Raw genomic sequence first — 18,477 nt, forward strand, 5'->3', positions numbered from 1 at the left:
TTCGCTTACATTTTACTACCCTGCTTTATCACTCTGCTTCTCTTTCTATTTCTACAATTCCAGTCTTCTGTCTGGGCCTGATTAAAGGGCTTGCTCTGACACGTGGCGCAATGTTGGCTGCAGTTAGAATCAACGGTGCCAGACGGCTCTCTGTTTTGAATTTATTTAATTAGCTAAGACACATTGTCTACTTGGACATGCATTGCGAGGCCTAGAATGTGCTTTCCTGCTCACCTGAGATAAGACAGTTGCAGAGCTGTGCTTTATAGACTAAGAAACAGCATATGAGGTGTGCTGAGTGGGAAGAAGGAAGGAATGTCATGAAGTAGTGAAGCCAAATCCAGCTCAGTGGTGATTTGCACTGTTTTACCATGTTGTTATGGCGCCGTAACAGTTGACCTTTTGCGTCACACCACAATAATCCATAAAGAATTTAGCCAGCGAGGTAGCAACCATGGGTAAATCAACAATACTCTGTTCGGTCCGCTTGCTACTACACACAGCAAACTCTTTGGAAAATAGTCCGGCTATATTCAGACATCTCAAGAATGATTTTTCATCCATCCATCCATCCATCTATCCATCCATCCATCCATCCTCTACTGCTTATCCGGGGTCGGGTCGCGGGGGCAGCAGCCTAAGCAGAGAGGCCCAGACTTCCCTCTCCCCAGCTACTTCTTCCAGCTCGTTCCGGGGGGATCCCCAGGCGTTCCCAGACCAGTCGAGAGACATAGTCTCTCCAGCGTGTCCTCGTTCTTCCCGGGGGCCTCCTACCGGAGGGACATGCCCTGAACACCTCACCAGGGAGGTGTCCTGGGGGCATCCTAACTAGATGCCCAAGACACCTCATCTGGCTCCTCTCAATGCAGAGGAGCAGCGGCTCTACTCCGAGCTCCTCCCGGATGGCAGAGCTTCTCACCCTATCTCTAAGGGAGAGCCCAGCCACCCTACGGAGGAAGCTCATTTCGGCCGCTTGTACCCGTGATCTTGTTCTTTCGGTCATTACCCAAAGCTCATGACCATAGGTGAGGGTAGGAGTGGTTGATGATTTTCATAAAGTATTTAATGTAATCAAAACTAACGCTGTAATTTGGAACTTACATTTATTTGGGTGTGGTTGTGTGTCTCTGTCTTCCTTTAATTACTGCTGTGTCTGAGGGATGTCTGTTTTCAGAGCTGAGACAGTTCCTCTCTGTCTGCTGTTGTAAATCTCCAGCAGGCAAATATCCATTGCAGACTGTAACTGCCGGCTGTGATCGACCTGTTGACCCATTTCAGAGCCCTTTCACTAGTGCTCAGATCATCATCTTTCGACTTGGGGAAACATCTGAGGGGCGACTGATGCAAGCATTAATAGCTTCTCATGCTATACTCCCTACCAGTATGATGACATTAACAAGTGCATCATATATGTTGTGTTAATGAAATAAGCTCAACAAAAATAAATCTTGTGAGCCCTTTTTTTTTTTTTTTTTTAAAGCCTCTAAAATTTCAACTTCTTTTAATGACAATAAAATTCTTTGGCCTTCAACACTGGTTCATTCATAGAATAGCGCTTGATCAGATTCAAACAATACTAGTTGCTATTTAGTTGGAACATGAAAGAGTTCAAGGTTCAGGACAGTGAATAGAAGCTGTCTTGATGTGGCCACGTCCCCAGCTGCACAACAGCGGATAGAGACAATAAGTTCCAGTATTCCTGTACAGTGCTATCCACAGTTAGGGATCAAAGGGAAGTGGCGACGGTTGGAGAAAAAAAAATGAAATCACGATGAAACCATGCAAGATCACATAGCACAAATTTAAGTTGCTTTCTTCAAATTCACCAGATTGGGACAGCCCATTACTTCCATTTCCATTTTTTTTGTTCGTTTTTCTTTTTTTTTCCTGAAACCGATTTGTGCCAGAACCGCCAAAGCAATCTGGACAGGTCTTTGTCCATGCTCGACAATGGTCTTGACACACTTATTTGTTATTCAGAAATCCTGGATGTTTCCTGCCTGCCAAAATGCCGTCCTGGCTCCCATCCCGACTCATTTGCTCATCAATGAGACTTCAGGGAAAAACAGGCACAAAATGGCTGCCAGTGTCAGTGCAGCGCTCTTTAACTGGGAGGAGAATAGAGAGGCTGTGCTTAATTACAGAGACTGGTGGTGGAAAATGCAAGAAAAAAATCAGTTTTAGCGGTGCTGTGCCACCAGAATCTTTTACTGTCTTAACTCTTTCCATACCGAGCAGTGATGAGCACATTTGAGATTCTTTATTTTATTGTATAATAAAATTCTTGTCTTCTAAAAGGCTTTATCTCTTTCGGGGTCACAGGAGGGTGCACATATGGGTGAACGCAAGGTCCGCCCCTGGATGAGTCGCCAGTTCATTGCAGAGACCCATGTGAGCATTTTGTGGGCTCAGTATCTTGCTCAAGGGTACCTCAGCAGTGCTCTGAAGGTGTTGTGGCACCTTCCCCTACTACCAGAACTCCTTCCATGTTTTTGTTTGCACTGGGGCTCGAACCGAGAACCCTCTGCCCCAACAGACTGAGCTACCACCACCCCATAAATGTTAAAGTAATTAAGTATTTCATAATGTTATTGCTGGTTATTTAACATATTGTTTGCATATTTGCATTTGTTTTAAATTCAGTTATAATAATATTACGCCACAAATTGTTACATTTTGATGTGGTATATCAATATTTTACTGTGCACTATGGTCAAAGTTGATGTGTTCACATCCTAAAGTTCTAATAAATGGGTTACGGTGAAAAATAACCCATTTGGCAAACTTTTGTCCCCATAGTTGTAATCTTCCTAAACCTGTGTGGAAGCTTTATGCTTTGCTCAAATTCTATGACATTTGAACAAAGCCCAATTGTAATTATATTTTACAAATTCAAGAGGAGCTTAAGGTGATCAGCAGCACCTACCTTCATGGAATCACTGTCAGCATGGTATCATTTCCTGTTAAACTGGCAAATCTTTCAAATTCACTCACTAGTAAAAGAAAAAAAGATTTTTGAAAGATTCGCTGAACTATTATTGGAAGGACAATATTCATTTTAATTAGTTCCCCTGAATATGGTCAGGGCTTCAAGAAGTAGCCCCCCCACCCCCTTTAGTTTTTCATAGTTACTTGTTTTGTTCTTCATCCTTTTCTCCTTTCAGACTGAGCACGTTCCAACCTCTGTGGGGATTATTAAGGCCAATTTCCATCTCTCCTCAACACCTTTCTGTCACAGGCTGGTGGGAAGAGGATGGATTTTAATGGGCAGCCGTCGATTAGTGCCACACTAATGAAGAGTCAAGCAGCGCGGACAAAATCTTAGAGTTAAATCTCTGTTAAAAAGTTGATTAAGAGTGCCAGTGTAATTATTTTTGACTTGCTGTGCATGTTTTCTAATCAAAACAGTCATTTGTATTCAAAGCTGAGCACATTGTTCACGGGTCAAACCTTCTGACTCGCGCTCTTTGACATTCTGTTATGAGCGCTCTCGTTCTGTGGACGTTATAGCACGTCGGCGTGATTCACACGCTGTTTGCTGTTGTGCTTCTCTTCGTCATTACAACTTCACCCAATCCTAAATTTAGGTGTCTGAGCGCTGTGAACGAGGGCAACGGGGGCAAACGAAGAAAGACTGAACAGCGTATTCACTCGCGCGTCACTTGTAGCCGCTGTTTACAGTTTTCCCATTTTGCCCCTTCATCCGTCCCAAACTGCGTTGGCAAACGTGTTTTCTTTTGTTTTCCATTGCAGTGGCTCACAGTTCACATTATTCATTTTCAGTAATTAAACACCGTTAAATTTAACAATTCTCGGGTCAAATTTTCACCTCATCACACTGTTTCAACCCGTCAGATTTTGAAATAGGTCTCGCACCCTCGAAGCTGCGAAATAAACCAGGCAGCAGCTAAGCCGAAAAACATTACTTTTCATGGATTCAGCGTGTCCTGCCAACATTTTTTATTGGCTTTGCAATGTTTCCCCTTTTTAAGATGCAACGTTTGCAGGATTTCAAGGTGAGAGAGCTTCTTGTAAGCTGTTTATTTTGCCTGCTCTTGTGTTCTTTGCTTAACCGTTTCAAGCATTTTTCCATCATCTGCTACAGGAAAAAGTACCCGGATCTGCTCTCAATGTAAACGCTTGTAAAATTCCGATTTAAAAACAGTGTTTGCGCGTGTGTCAGTAACCAAACTTCACCTGATAATTTTGATATGACAGGGGTGCAAGTCTCCAATTTGGGTTCAATCCAATTAAGACAGGCAACTTTTCCAATATTTCTCCTTGTCCTAAGTTGACATTGATGTCTTATCAGAATTGTTGACCTATACAAGGATCAGTTATCTCATGATCACAAAACTGGATATCTCCTTCATATTCCAATGTCTTGTGTATGTATACCGTTAAGACACTGGTATATTTATAGATGGATGGATGGATGGATAGATATGTTTTTTTTTAAAAAAGAACATACCAAATGACATGGTTCATAGTGTAAGCAGAATACAAAATTCCACCAAGAAGAAGGACGGATGCTTGCCGTGCAAAGAATGCAACTCCCTCAGCTAATGTGAGAACAGTAGGCACAGCAATGTTCAACAGGATGAATCGTGTCACTATGTACGTATGTATGGGTTTCTCAAAGAAATCCAATAAATGGGCTGAAACATATAAACCAGGGTTTGGTCTCTTATAGTGCTTGTAACTGCTTCTGATCTGATTACTACAATTATCTGATTATGTAATCGGGCCTTCTATTGTGCATTGTAGAACATTTTTATCCAGGAAAAAAAGAAAAATCATTTTAGAACACTAATTCCCTTTTAGTCTTATATATAAATCCTCATTTTTGAGTGTATCTTCTTCTTCTGGAGCTTTATCATATATTTTACCAGTCAAAGTCATCCCAGTTAAGAGATTCTCTTTGCTCTCTGCCTGTTGGAAGTTTAGCGTTAAGATCCAGTGATTAATTTTTCAGGCACGGTGACGTCTTGTCCTCAAGCTATATCGCACTTTTGAACCTGCTTTGTGCCAGTTTATAGCATCGAATCCTGGACATGGCTGGTGCATAGCTGGAGATTTAAAGTCCAAAGACTGTTGTTTCTGAGTATAATGTGTTTTTTTTTTCATCCTTCATGGGGACAAAAGTGTCTCTGCACATTCGATTGCAACCTGAAGTAAGCCTGACTTGACCTGACATGTACTTCCCCCTGAGGTTAGAAAAGGTCTGCCGCCCCTCCTCTTCCTCGCCTCACTTTTGCCATTTCATGCTTCATCTGTTTTTATCTCTCCCCCCTAATCCCCCATCCTTCCCTCTTGTCGTCCACCTCTTTGCGTTGCTGAAGGTGCGGGAGTAGGTGAACGTTTGAAATCTTGCAGAGGGTATCTCATTAGAAACAGCAAGGCCACCCCTGCGTATCTTGGATGAGCTTGCCGGTGGAGCGTGGCCCATCTAGGCCTTTGCAGAGAGACCGGGGGAGGGAAAACGAGGGCAGAGATTGAGGAAGAGGCGAGAAAGAGAGAACGTGGCAGCGGCAGTTGAAGGGCAGGGTCGGGCCAGCTTTCATCACTCATTCCCCGATTCGTGTCCTCCCTTTCCTCACCGCTCCGTTTTGCCCGTCTCGTTCTCGATGCATCACCGTCTCCCCTTCTGTCTTTGCCTGCTGGTGGTGCGGCAACAGCTGTGGGAGGAAATGAAGAGCAAAATGTCATCTCATTGCGCCCATCTGCACCCCCACATGCGTGCCCGTGTCTCGGCTGACTCCGGCTCGTTCCCCGTATCATTCGTTTTCTCATAAATCTCACCTCCAGATATGATGCCTGCGGTGGCTTCACGCTTTGTCTCTTTAATGACGGCGTTAACACGGATCTGTTACATCATTCCTATGTACCGCTCTGCGCTCATCTTAGTTTGGCCCATGGAGTGTACATTAACCTAGGACATGCTAAATAAAAGAGAGGCTTTGACTGTGAGCCCTCTCTTTACAGTGTTACCATGGTGACCACTTATATTAATATCTGTGCCAGGTGTTGGGTTAGGTTTAGAATTAAGAGTTTTGTGTGCATATGACTTCATTAAGATTACATACTGGAAGTTTGATATACGTAAATCAACCTTGAATACAGCAGGTAAGATAAAATAATAATTCAATACAACTTTATTTGTATCACATCTGTTACAGTGTAAACTTTCTTAAGGGCTCTTTACACAAACCCAAAGTCCAAACCCCAAAACAAGCAGTAGTGGCTTCAAAAAATGAAATCACTTTTAACAGGAATAAACCTCGAACAGGGCCAGGCTCAGATCGGGGGGACCCTCCAGCTGGTGGCTCATGCCATTACGTAAAATCAACCAGTAAATTGTGCAAATATTTTTTAGAGTAGGATCAGGATTACAGGTGAAATTTGTTGGTGGAAATGTCCAATTTTGCTGCATTCTGGACATTTTGCTGTGGTGAAACTTTAGTAGAAGCCAGTAAAACTGCACCGATAAGTACTAAGAAATACACCCATCACAGAATTCTGAATGTATCAGTGTGAGGTCGCGTATGTGTGGTATTTTGTCTTCCTACGTTTCCACAGTTGGAGGCAAACATATGCTTCACATCCTAAAAATATCCCACACACGATTGCAAATTCTCCACCCTTGCAACAGAAACATCACATTTATTGAAAGTTGTACTTTACACGACTTATTTCCCGAAACAAAATCTAATTTCATGACTTGTGATCCATCCCCCCTGCTGCCAAAAAGGGATTTTTTTTTTCAGTTTAATGAATCCAAATTGAATTAATTTTATGTTATTATTATTATTCTAAATGAATTGGAAGCCTTGTGTCTTTTGTAATGACAGTGTTTTAGTGGAACCATTTCTTTTCAGACGAACAGGAAATTCTTTACAACTTGGTCACTTTATTGATTTTACTGCCTTTTCATTCTTAGCCGAAGCAACACTGGCAAGTATTTCATCTCTCGTGTCTGTAATTGAGTTTTTACAAATTGTTCTCTTATGAATTCTTTATAAAAGAGAAAAATGTTGCCTGTGACTCACACGTATGAATGAGTTGGGATTTTGTACTAATTTTCTCCATCAGTGGCACCACTCAGTCACGTTCCACCTAAGTAGAGGCAGTTCCACCGACCCATAGACAGGGGGCGTTTGTTTGACACTGGAGGGACGCGTGTGACGAAAAGAGAGGAGGCGATCTGTCCTTGTATCCGCGTAGCCTCCAACAAGAAGTTAATAATACTTGACAGCCGTGAAGCCCATTTTTAATCTGCTGAGTGAACGTGATGAGGAAAGAGGGGGACAGATTCAGCTCAACTTTGTGGATGAAAAAATATTTTAAAAATGTAAATTACATGGATTTAATAGGACTTTTACCTTGTTTTGTTCAAATTGTTTGAGTTTGACGTTTACTGTACACTCTCATGCGGGAGTGCCCAATACATCTATTTACTGTACCGTAACGTTAAGTAGGATGGTCACAAAAACTGCAATCTTGAATTTTTTATGAAAAGCTAGCTTAGAAATCATAGTAATATAGGTAGATCATTGTGACAGTCATTTTAAAAGTAGCTCTTGAGCCAAAAACGATTAGGTGAACCTCTTCTACTTCTCTGTCAATCTCGGCAAATCAGCATTTTTTTAAGCCCTATTACGCTTTCAGAGTTAGCATAACCCCTAATCACACCACTGTAGTTCTTGCCAGGCTGTGACAGTCTTTCACTTTCAACCCATCCTTTTTGTATTTTCAGAGAAGATTAAAGAACAGGTAGCTGACTGTGGTCGTACTTAGCATATTTTGCCACCCTACTTAGTGGTAAACAGAAAAATTGCATTTAAAATATGTAGAACAGTTCAGCGCCCAGTTATAACGGAGCGTTTGTGTATCTGCACAGGTGCGCAGCGGTGCGGGCGGTCCTGTTTGCTTCAGCAAGTGTTCAGCGTGTGTTGAATGTGTATGAGTCTGCACACCTTGACCTGAAGGAAAACAGAAAATGTCAGTGTTTTCCAACAAGGCAAATCATCATTTGGCAATTAAAAGGGTCCAAAAATGTTCCCACTTCCTGCTTCTCCCTATGGTACCAACATCTTCTCTCTGATTGACAGCAAACAGACAAATCAAACTCAATAAAATCATAGATAGTTCATTTGTGTATTTTGGGTGGGTTTTTTCCAACTTTCTTTTTTTTTCTTCACCCATTAGTGTTGTGCACGGCAAATGTTTTTTGCAACACTGGCAGAACTTGGGATGTGGTTTGTTGAATGATGCATGAAGCTTTGATTTTCTTGCTGACTTCTGTTGTTCTGCCTTCACTGGCAGAATCTTGCAATGGAGGGAGGACTTTCAGTGGAATTTATCTGAAATATCAGGGTCTTAATTGAACATTTACAATTTGTCGAAGTAGCTAACACTGGACTCCCAGCAGGAAGGTCCTGGTTCAAATCTGCCTGGGGTCTGGTGCTTTTCTGTGTGGAGCTTCCTATCACAGGCCCAAGCAATGTGTTAAGTTTAGGAGATAGAAGTGGCTACTATAAATTGGCCTCAGGAGTGAATGGTTGTTTGTTCTATGTGTTATGGTGTGTTCAAATTTTACTCCAAAAGTTAGGGTCCTCCAAAAGTCCTCAAAAAGTCCCAGTCCTTCAGGGCCGTGATCCAGATGGGTTTTCAGTCCTCCCAGGTGGAAAGGGGGTTTCTCCAAGGTGAGTGGGACGCCAGGTGAAGGTGCTGCCTACCAAGTGGGTAACAAAAATTAGTTGGATAGCAGCCCTGCAAGCCTGGGTTTCGACACCCTTTCTGCAGCTTGCTCTGTTTCTCTTTCCGGATTGTTCCTTTTAAGAAACGACTCCATTTTAGAATTGTAAATGGCTGCCTAACGGCGCTGCGGTACATTGTGCAAACACACTCTACAGCCTCTGAAAGGGAAGAAAAACTAGAGGGCTTACTCGCCGTGAGCTTTTTTTCCCCCTCTCGGGCAAAAAAATGCAATGGCCTTGTGTCCATCGACACTGACTAGGTTCAAGTCCCCCAGGGGACATGCACTGAGGAAATCACATGAGATTGATTTGCTTTGAAGGTTAGGCTGCTCCAAGTGAATAAGAAAAAGCCAGCTAAATCCAAGAGAGCAAACGTCAAAGATGAGTACAAAGGACAGTAATATGGATAAAATAATGAGAAGGACTTTGCACAGGACACCTTCTACTGTCTGTACAAAAGAGGACCTTAACATACATAAAGAGTGATTTAAACCAAGCTGAAAAAAGAGCTAAAAATATACCCAATAGCCTTTTTAAACGGAAGGAAATGCTATTCTGTATCCAGGACTTGTTCCTGGGCCAGCTTGATCCCACTTTTCCTGAAAAAAGGGCCTAGCAGAGGTTGTTGTTTCAGATTCTTCAGAATTTTTGAAGGGCAGGGCTGTGTGTAAATCATGAAACACCAGTCTCTATTAAATCAGATCCCACGAGTCCTGTTGGTTTTCTTTTAATAAAATTTATTTACCGATGAAGAACCTGTGTATCCACCAGCGAGTTGCTGTTAACTGCACAGTCAAGTTAGCGGAATTACCAGAAAGACCAGTGACCCAAAGGATTTGCCTGAATAAGTTCACAAATGCGGGTCTGCAGATTCAGGCGATGTGGTTCACTGAATTTCCTACAGTCAGTAAATCAATACAGTAAGCTAAATATTGCAATAAACAAGTAGTTGAACACATGTTGTTGAAGCAAATGGTGAAGAACATAATAGCGTTACAATATGTCTGCATAACTATGGATATTTTAAGCAAAACAACTACAGCTATTAATATTGCTATACTACTATTAGTAGTAGTAGTAGAATTGGTTTTATTATTGTTATTATTAGAGACAAAAATGCTTATAGACTGCTTTAGGAACATGCCTCAATAACAACAGTAAGTCAGTTGTCTCACGTGAACCGGATGGCTTTAGTAAGGAACTCCGGTTAACCCAAAGCTCCTGGAACTGTTGGTGGGAAAGACGCTACTGTGTCATAAAGGCATTTTGAGGTCCAATCACAAAAATATACAGTATTGAAAGCTCAAAGGTGGTGCCCACCTTATAGATGGCAATGTTACTGCGTTTTAAAACGGTTTTGGGCTATATAAATCGCACCATCTGCTTACTCTGACAGGTTTTTTTTTCTTTGCGTATTTGAAAGCCCTAGCAATTTTCATATAGGTTTCTGATTAAGTTCCTAAAATAAAATGCAGACGGAGCTGAGACTCTGAAACTGGCACCAGTAACTCCAGTGTTGGTTTGCTATCTTCATGCAGCTCGTGTTTGTCTGTTTGTGTGCTCAAGCATCTGTTGTTTTTTGTTTTGTTTTTTACTTTCTCTGCCTTTAAGGGCTGGATTTGCTCTTTTCTCAGATTTTCCCAGCAAACGCGCTGGTTACATAATGGCCAAAGCGTTCTGTGTTTGACTGCCAAACCTGCAGAAAACAGTGGACAGACAAACCGAGGGTTAAAGATTAAAGAAAGAAAACGGAGAGAAAAGGAGATTGTTGGTTAGAATGTAGGAGTGAGCGACACCCCCATGGCTGCAGTGCATGCTGTAGCTCCAGACGCAGCGCAGCAAATTTTCTCTTCTGTTCCACTTTCTCCCCTCCCCTGCGTTTGGGTTTTGTCTCATCGCATTGTTGGTTCAGCTTGATTCCCCCTCCATTCACTCCACTCTCGGAATTCTAAGGACAGGTATTTGTTCTTGACACATGGTTGTTTGGCAGCTCTTTCTGCCTCCACTTACCTGTGGCAAGCATTTTTAGTGAATCAGCTCTTCTTGGAGTCCCCTTGGGCCCGCCAATGTGGGGGGTTTCAGTTATAATGAGACCCTTCGTTTGCTTAATTTAGACAGTAATTGTGAAAAACATTGTAGGGGGCTTTTGGTAGTACATGGGTTTCATTTCCTATGATATTGATATATAATAAGCCATGCAAACATCTGGTATGACCAAAAGTGTCTCTAAGAGAAACCTTTGAAAGATGTCTCTTCCAGGGTCCAGTTGTATCGTTGTTTGGTGGGGTAAAAAAGTCAAATAAAAACCACTGGGTCTACACACACCTTCCTCTGTTGACCTGTGTGGGCAACAACACACTTTTGCTGCATCTGGTTGATTGCAGACAAAAAAAAGAACAATCGCATTGACAAAAGTGTCTTACATGTTGGTGTAATCGGGATTCGTGATCAGAGACTGAAGAGACCCTAACATTTGTCTCCTCTCAAACGTATTTTTAGTGATGGGTGGCTATTCAACATTCTGGTTGCTGCAGTTTCCTCATCTTCAAAGTTTCACACGATCCCGAACAGACTGACCCATGCCAGCTCCCTTATCCTGTGTGTGTGTATGTGGTGTGTGTGTGTGTGTGTGGTGTGTGTGTGTGTGTGGTGTGTGTGTGTGTGTGTGTGTGTGTGTGTCAGAGCACATTCAGTACACGTGCGAATCATTTTTAATGCATGCACCTCACACATCCACCATGGACCATCTTGTTCTTTCATCTTGCCGCTTCATCCGCCTCTCCCTTTGATGTGAGAGACCCAGGAGTCTGACGGATGCTGTTCTGGGGAATGAAACAGAGTGGATCTGTGCTCTCCACACCAGCGAAGAGGCTTGCCATTGATCCTCTTTGCGTCTTTTAGTCTCCTCTAACCTCTGTCCGCTTCCTTCAATCACTCGTTCCCAAACCTCGTCAACCTCGCCGACATCAATTGCAAACCCCCGTCCTCCTTCATCTCTAATGAGGCCGGCGCACGTTGTTTTTGTGCAGCAGCTAATACACCTCCGGCACCATATTTACAAGTTATCTGATCGCTAGAGAGCTCTCAGCTCATTTAATTAAGGAACCATTTGAAACGTCACTCCAACCTTTGCAGAAGAGCTGCTTGGGTCGGTTGAACATTAGATGGGTAGATGCTGAAGTTAAAGCGGATGTTTTGTGCAGACAGAGTCAAAGGCATTAGCTTGCTGGCTATATGTCTGTTGAGCCAAGAAGCAATATAATTTACAGCTCAAAGAGTTTAAAGAAGTGGGGACTACCTTTGTAGTTTGGGCTATGCAGGTAGAAATGGAAAGCTAGCCACTTTTCTGTATGTGTATTTTATCTTTCATTTGTCCTTTATATTCAGTTCAACTTTAGTATAAAAGAGTAATAATATAAAGATTCCCTCTGGGTTTTCAAACAAGCAACAGTGGTATGGAAAAGTTCGCTTTTAATGGGAGGAAACCTTGATCAGGACCAGGCTGATATGGTTAAACTGATGGCTAGCCAGATTATCCTGGATGAGCAGGAGAGACGGGGCAGGCAGAGGAGAACAGACGCATACACCATACATGCAAATACATTACTACTCTGCTGGGTGTACTTCAAATCATTTAAGTGCAACCTCTTTGCACCTTCCCTTATTTTAATCTTCAATAAGCACCTTGTGTTCAGGGTTCATCTGAAGGCCATTCCACAGCTTTATTTTATAATTCAACCATCCAGTTTATAAGGTCACTCCTTGAGACCGAGTGGCTCCCGAGCTTAGCTGTTGGTGTTTCACTGTAACGTAAAGTGCCGTCCTGTCACCTTCCTGCAATTAAATCTATGTGCACAATAATAGCTTTATGTTGACTAGACATTATCACATTTTCTACCACCTATTTTACTAATTTGAATTGTAGCTGCACAGACATCCGCAACTATTTCTGCAAACACAGAGACATTATCACAAAAAGCTATAAAGCATATAAAGTGCTACAGCATGACAATACAAATATAGGGTTGTTGTTTTTTTAATTTAAACTAGTAAATTGCTTCAGCTGTTAACAAATGACCAAGTATTATGTAGGTATCTTACCAACATGGTTAGTGATTCATATTTACTTGAATTCAAAAAGCCAGCAACCCACCACCCTCCGGGTCCCTGCACTGACAGATATTTGGGAGAAGACAAAGAAACCTCAAAGCTCTAGCAGATGGGCAAAAATCATTCTGTGATAGGAGCGTCCCCTCTAGGGAACCAACACTCTTTCAGACAAAACTTGCAAGCACACCTTTGTTGTGCGTAGGAGCAAACATGGAGGTGCGTCACTTTTAGTCATTCTACAGTGCAGCACACACCTTCATTTATCTTTCAATGCTGCTGTTGAATGTTTAAAAAGACTTGTGGCCGTCACAGCAGCTAATGAGCAGAAAGAATGAATTACACTTCAGATTAAGGTTAGGGTTTCTAGTCCGAATACCTCTTTGGACTCTGGGAGGAAACTGGTTGATAATCATTCTGACCTTAGAGAGAGGACCTGCAGCACAGTCTCTTTTTTTGTTGTTTAATTATTCAGTCTAATGGGTCATAACGGCATGCCTAAAAAGTATGTCCATTAGCATTAACATTTCCTGCCCTTAGATGTAATGGTCGTGCTTTATTTGCTTCCTCAGCAGACGCCCATCAGTGAAAGGAGGTCAAGGCTTCTGATGCAAACTCATGTGCGTGACAGTGCTGACATGGGCCAGTGTAGGCACACACCTTTTATTTTCCACACTATTTTTTGATTAAAAGGTGGCATGAACAGCCTTAAAAATCAGGTACAATCACTTTACACTGCAGTTATTGAAAACTGTCATCTCATGACAATTCAAATAATAGAGGTGAATTTTGCACATAAAATATGGATTAGTCTCTAGGATAAGAATAATGGAATGTCCCACTACCATCTCCTACGAGTAAAGCTACACTTAAGTGGAGTATAATGGGCAGAAAGTTGTCCAAATCAGTTAAATTTGCACATTAATTAAAATTTTTAAAAAGCCCTTATCTAATCCAGCAGAGATTGAAGAGGAGCGTTACCCAACCACATCAGATGAGGACCGCTAACTCCATCCACTCACCATGCAGGGCATCATTTGGCTGTATCAATATTTAGATAATAAGATGGCTGGATAACTAGAATGGCGATGCTGGGAATGCTTGGCAATGCTGGGAAAGAGACACTGTATGTTTTAGTTTTAGAGCACCTGTATCTGTTAAAGCGACCTAAAAGGGGAAATGTCTTATTTCAGCCTCTCTTTTTCTTATCTTTTTGTCTCTCAAGCTAATAGTCACATTATGTCACCCAGTGTTAAAGGAAGTGCCTTTAAAAAGTGTTTCACTGTCCACATTTAAAAAGAATCGATATTTCTCTCTCCCTGCAGCAATACATGGAGGAATCCTTTTAGGCTTTTATTTTGAGAGCCTGGCTGGAAATTTGACAAAAGTGTGTATCACTATATGTGGCTGTACAATTCTGACATGCCATGAGGTTCAAGACTTTTTCACCGTCATCATTACGTGGCTCCCCGGCTGAATTTCGATTCCCCCCACTGTGCAATTTCTCACGCCGTCCGTTTCCATGAAGCTCCAAAACTTGCATTTGTTGCCGCAACACTCACCGCGGGCCTTAATGATATAGCGTGGCATCTGTTTTCTCCGATTTGTCCTGTTTGCCCCCCCCCCATACACCCACGGTAGCTGGTAGTGGCCTAGAATCTGCTATTCCAAATCAATAGCCTGGGGGAGGGGAAAGAATGCATTTTTTCTTTCCTTTTTTCACCACTATATGAAGAAGAGTTTGGAGATTTTCCTTCAAATTTCTTGTCAAAGGAAAGTATTTTTTTTTGTTTCCTTTTAAACCAAATGTTCATGATCCTGGTGAATGGAAATAATCATCAGACAGCATCCCATGATGTTCATTCATCCCTTCCCATTCTTCCACTTCCAGCTCCGCAGGTACCTTTGACTGGCCGGATCGATAGCATCCAATCTAATTGGACCAAAGTAATAAATATTTAGCCTCTGCGAAGCCCCGAGTTGTTAAAAAAACATCAATGCACCAGAGTGTTTCCATCATTATTGTTCTTGTTGCAGAAGCAGGAAGGCAGATTGATTGATTAGGCTTCAGTGGGTTGAAGGTCAGATAAATCAATAACCACCAGGTTTTTATTTGCTGACAGCAACAAACGCAACACAACTCTTTAATTTATAACTCACTGTATTTCTTAAAGTGAAACATTTGCCATTTGAAGGAAAAATAATCCATTACCATTATTAGTTTTTCCTTCAGTTTGGACATCAAACATTGCTGACACGTTGACGAAAAAGGCCGTTTTTTTTCAACTCCTAGTTTGCAGTCAGGGTCTTGTGAACTTCTGGACTATGTACTTGAATACCCGTCCTATGAAATACTTACTTTGTGCCATCACTGTCGTTGCTTCCGAATGCATTGTGGGGTACCTAGGTGCCCCAGTCGACACAAGCCTCAAGCGTACTTGAAAAAAACAGTTCAGGGTAAATTGGAGCATACTTTCTACCTTAAACGTAAAATCTGAAGGGTACTTGATGCTGCTTCATAAGAGGGTGAGAATACAAGGACCAAAAATCGCCCATACTGAGAAACAGCAGCAGAGCAGCATCAACCTCAACACCTACTGGTCGTGTCCAATAATCCTTTCAGCTTTTGGCTGTCCGTTTAAACGGAATCAGTATTTCCATCCCCTTTGAGAAAACAGCTGCCATAGCGGAACGTTTTCAAGATTGACCTTTCAAAAACTAGAAAAGGATACCATCACCAGCAGGTCCTTCTCAGGTCAGTGGGGCCTCGAATGAGGCAGGAGTAGGCCATGCCTAGTTATGTATTGTTAATCAATACTAACTGAAAGATGTTTGCTTGTAACAATCAAGTGCATTGGTTTTATAGTAAATTTTACGTGATTTACCACACTAACAAATGTCAGCGCTAGTTTGGCAAAATGCAATCAAGATAATAACTTGCATGCTCTCCCAGCCAGCCAACAATATCAACAGTTGTTCGAGGATTGCTAAATCAAAGCCTCCCCAAACATGTGCTCTTATTCCAGTGTATTATCTGAAAAATCCGGCTGCTACCAAGTCACATTTTGTGTTCAGGAGCTGCAGTACATTTTTCAGACTTGTGTTCTTTCTCTGTTTCCATCCACTCATCCGTCGGTGCACACTCCCTGCGGTTTTTGGTTGATTTTGCCTCAGCTAGAGCAGCAGGTGTTCGCCGGCAGAAACGGTGACACATGGATGCACCCTGTCAGGATACTCATTACACAGTGTGCAGACTGTGCACCTCCTTTGTTAAATAATTTAGAGAAGTGCGCCCGTACAGTAAACACGAGTGCGGCTCACGCACAAGCACACATGGCAGCAGGTGGCCACTTGTGAGTTGGACAAATCAAGCGCTGCAAAGTTTAAGAGCTCAATGAAACGACGAGAAACTTTTTTCCTTCACTTTGTTAGTTGTGACTTACTCATCGTCAAGTTTTATACTGACAATGATGAACTTAGAAGTGTGCTGCATAAAGCATATAGGTAACTGTGGTAAAGCGTGTGGTAGCGCAGCTGCATGAGCAAGGATTCCTTTACTATTTGTGTGCACTGATGCAAAATTAATGATACATCTTAAATATGAACTTGGTATTAAAGCTATCAAATAGCTTGCATGGCCTTTTTCTGCATTCTATCTGCAAGTATTTGATCATAATGCTACTGAATCCCGTGCATGTATTGAAATTAGGAGATACTTGTTCATTTTAATTGTCAATTAATAGACAAAAGGCTCATATAACAAAAGAAAACTGAAGATCTTATGAATCAATGATAAACTAGGCAAATCAAGTTAGTCTATACCAAAAATATGTAACAGTTCACAAACAGTATCAATGGATGTTTTTTGGACTTCTTGTATTTGTAAAACTACAAATGATGTCGTCGTAAACACACACTAAACTTGATCTCTGGAGATGTTTATCTTTATAGACCTTACTATTTAAGCAATATTCTTAACTTCAATCATGACCTCTAATGACCTTTCTTTTAACCACAGTGTTCAGTAAAGCAGCACGGTACATAATTTCCACGATTCCCACTAGTCGGAACTGAAGGAGCCTCTTGGATGAGGCGAAAGTTCTTCATAAAAGCGGTCCAATTGACCTATTTTACGCTCTCGTACAAATGTAAATAATCTTTAGTAACTTCACAATCTTTTAAAACTCTTAGTTGTGGTAATGCTAAAGCATGAATTATGGTCAAAAATTTAACATATTTCCCTTAAATTGGGTGAATGTGAGCCTTTATGGATCTACTGTATGTGTTCTCTGACTGGAATGCCATCTATGTTTTAAGTGCACATTAACATGCTCCTGAACATTCTGTATCTAAAATCAGGCGTTCTTTCTTCTACATCATTATCAACCTTTTCTCTCTGCCATTTTAAAAATCTCTCCTCCATTGTTCTCTGAGTTTCAGAGAAAGTACTGTGTGGTTTCAAAAAAATACAAAAAAACCCCGTTATCCTCATTTTTTTCCTCCCCACCTCAAGCAAACAACCTCTTGTAGCCCTCCTTGCTGAGCCGCGATAATTACCCAGTGCTAAAATAATACAGTTTGGAGAAAACAAGAAGAGTTGAACATGGGGTTTAGTTCCACCGGGAGGGAGGTACAGGGGAAAGATCCTGCGAACAAGAAACAGAGAGAACCAATCGAGATGTGTGCGCGTGTATGTGTGTGCGCGCGCATTTTTAAATGGCTCACAGCGGATTGTTTGCTAATGAAAGTACTGAAGAGCCTAGCAGTGTGTAATTTCCAAATCCTGATTGGGAGTTGAGTGCCCACCGTGATGCTACAGCTAAATTTCCTCTGTGTTTTGCAGCTGGGACAACTTACATCTTCGGGAGAGGAGGAGCCCTCATCACGTACACCTGGCCACCCAATGACCGGCCGAGCACACGGGCAGACCGGCTGGCAGTGGGCTTCAGCACACAGCTGAAGGAGGCAATTCTGGTCAGGGTGGAGAGTGCGAAAGGACTGGGCGACTATCTGGAGCTTCACATAGTAAGACTGGGGGGATGTTTTGGGCTTGTAATGTTTGTCTTTGGCCTAGCTCTTGCAATTTTTTATTTATTTTTTTACCAAATTGTGATGGGTTTTTACTTTCTGTTCCTTGATATAACCCTAACCTTGACTATTGTTGTGATCTGCGACATCATAAGAAAGACAAAAATGGCTAAGATAAGGCATTTAGGTCCTCTCCCAAAAGTGTCCGAAATTGACTCGTCAATCAGAGTGTATTTTTATCTCATCTCAGCATGACTGTTAACCCAGACTTTTTTTTTACTGCTTTCATGTGTTCGCCCCTAAAATAAATTCAAAACCACCTCTCATCATAACTTGAACTGGCAATTAAGAGACAGCGGGCAGCTAAAATGCATTTAAACAGACTGTAACTATCTCATTGACCCGCATGCTCTCATTTGCTATTATAACATTTAAAAGTCATTTTATTTTATTTAATTTTCAGGTCACGTACATTCACTCCCACAATCGCAGATTCGCACCAGTTGAGATGTTGCGGTGTCCCACAGCTACTCCACACTCTTGAAGTACGCAGTAATTAAAAATGCTTGCTGTACTTCAATCC

At 41.8% G+C, this 18,477-nt stretch overlaps 1 protein-coding gene across 8 annotated transcripts in view; it reads left to right on the forward strand.

Moving 5' to 3' along the window:
- The window catches only part of nrxn2b (neurexin 2b), a 460,093-nt gene that overhangs the window by 363,290 nt on the left and 78,326 nt on the right, over positions 1–18,477 (forward strand). For all 8 annotated transcript variants that reach the window (XM_057026456.1, XM_057026464.1, XM_057026463.1 and 5 more), the window contains one exon: positions 17,710–17,891. In XM_057026456.1, the coding sequence (XP_056882436.1) occupies positions 17,710–17,891 (182 nt within the window). The remainder of the gene's footprint in view (positions 1–17,709; positions 17,892–18,477) is intronic.

The sequence above is a fragment of the Takifugu flavidus genome, chromosome 3, assembly GCF_003711565.1.
Source record: "Takifugu flavidus isolate HTHZ2018 chromosome 3, ASM371156v2, whole genome shotgun sequence".
In the NCBI taxonomy this organism is placed as follows: Eukaryota; Metazoa; Chordata; class Actinopteri; order Tetraodontiformes; family Tetraodontidae; genus Takifugu; species Takifugu flavidus.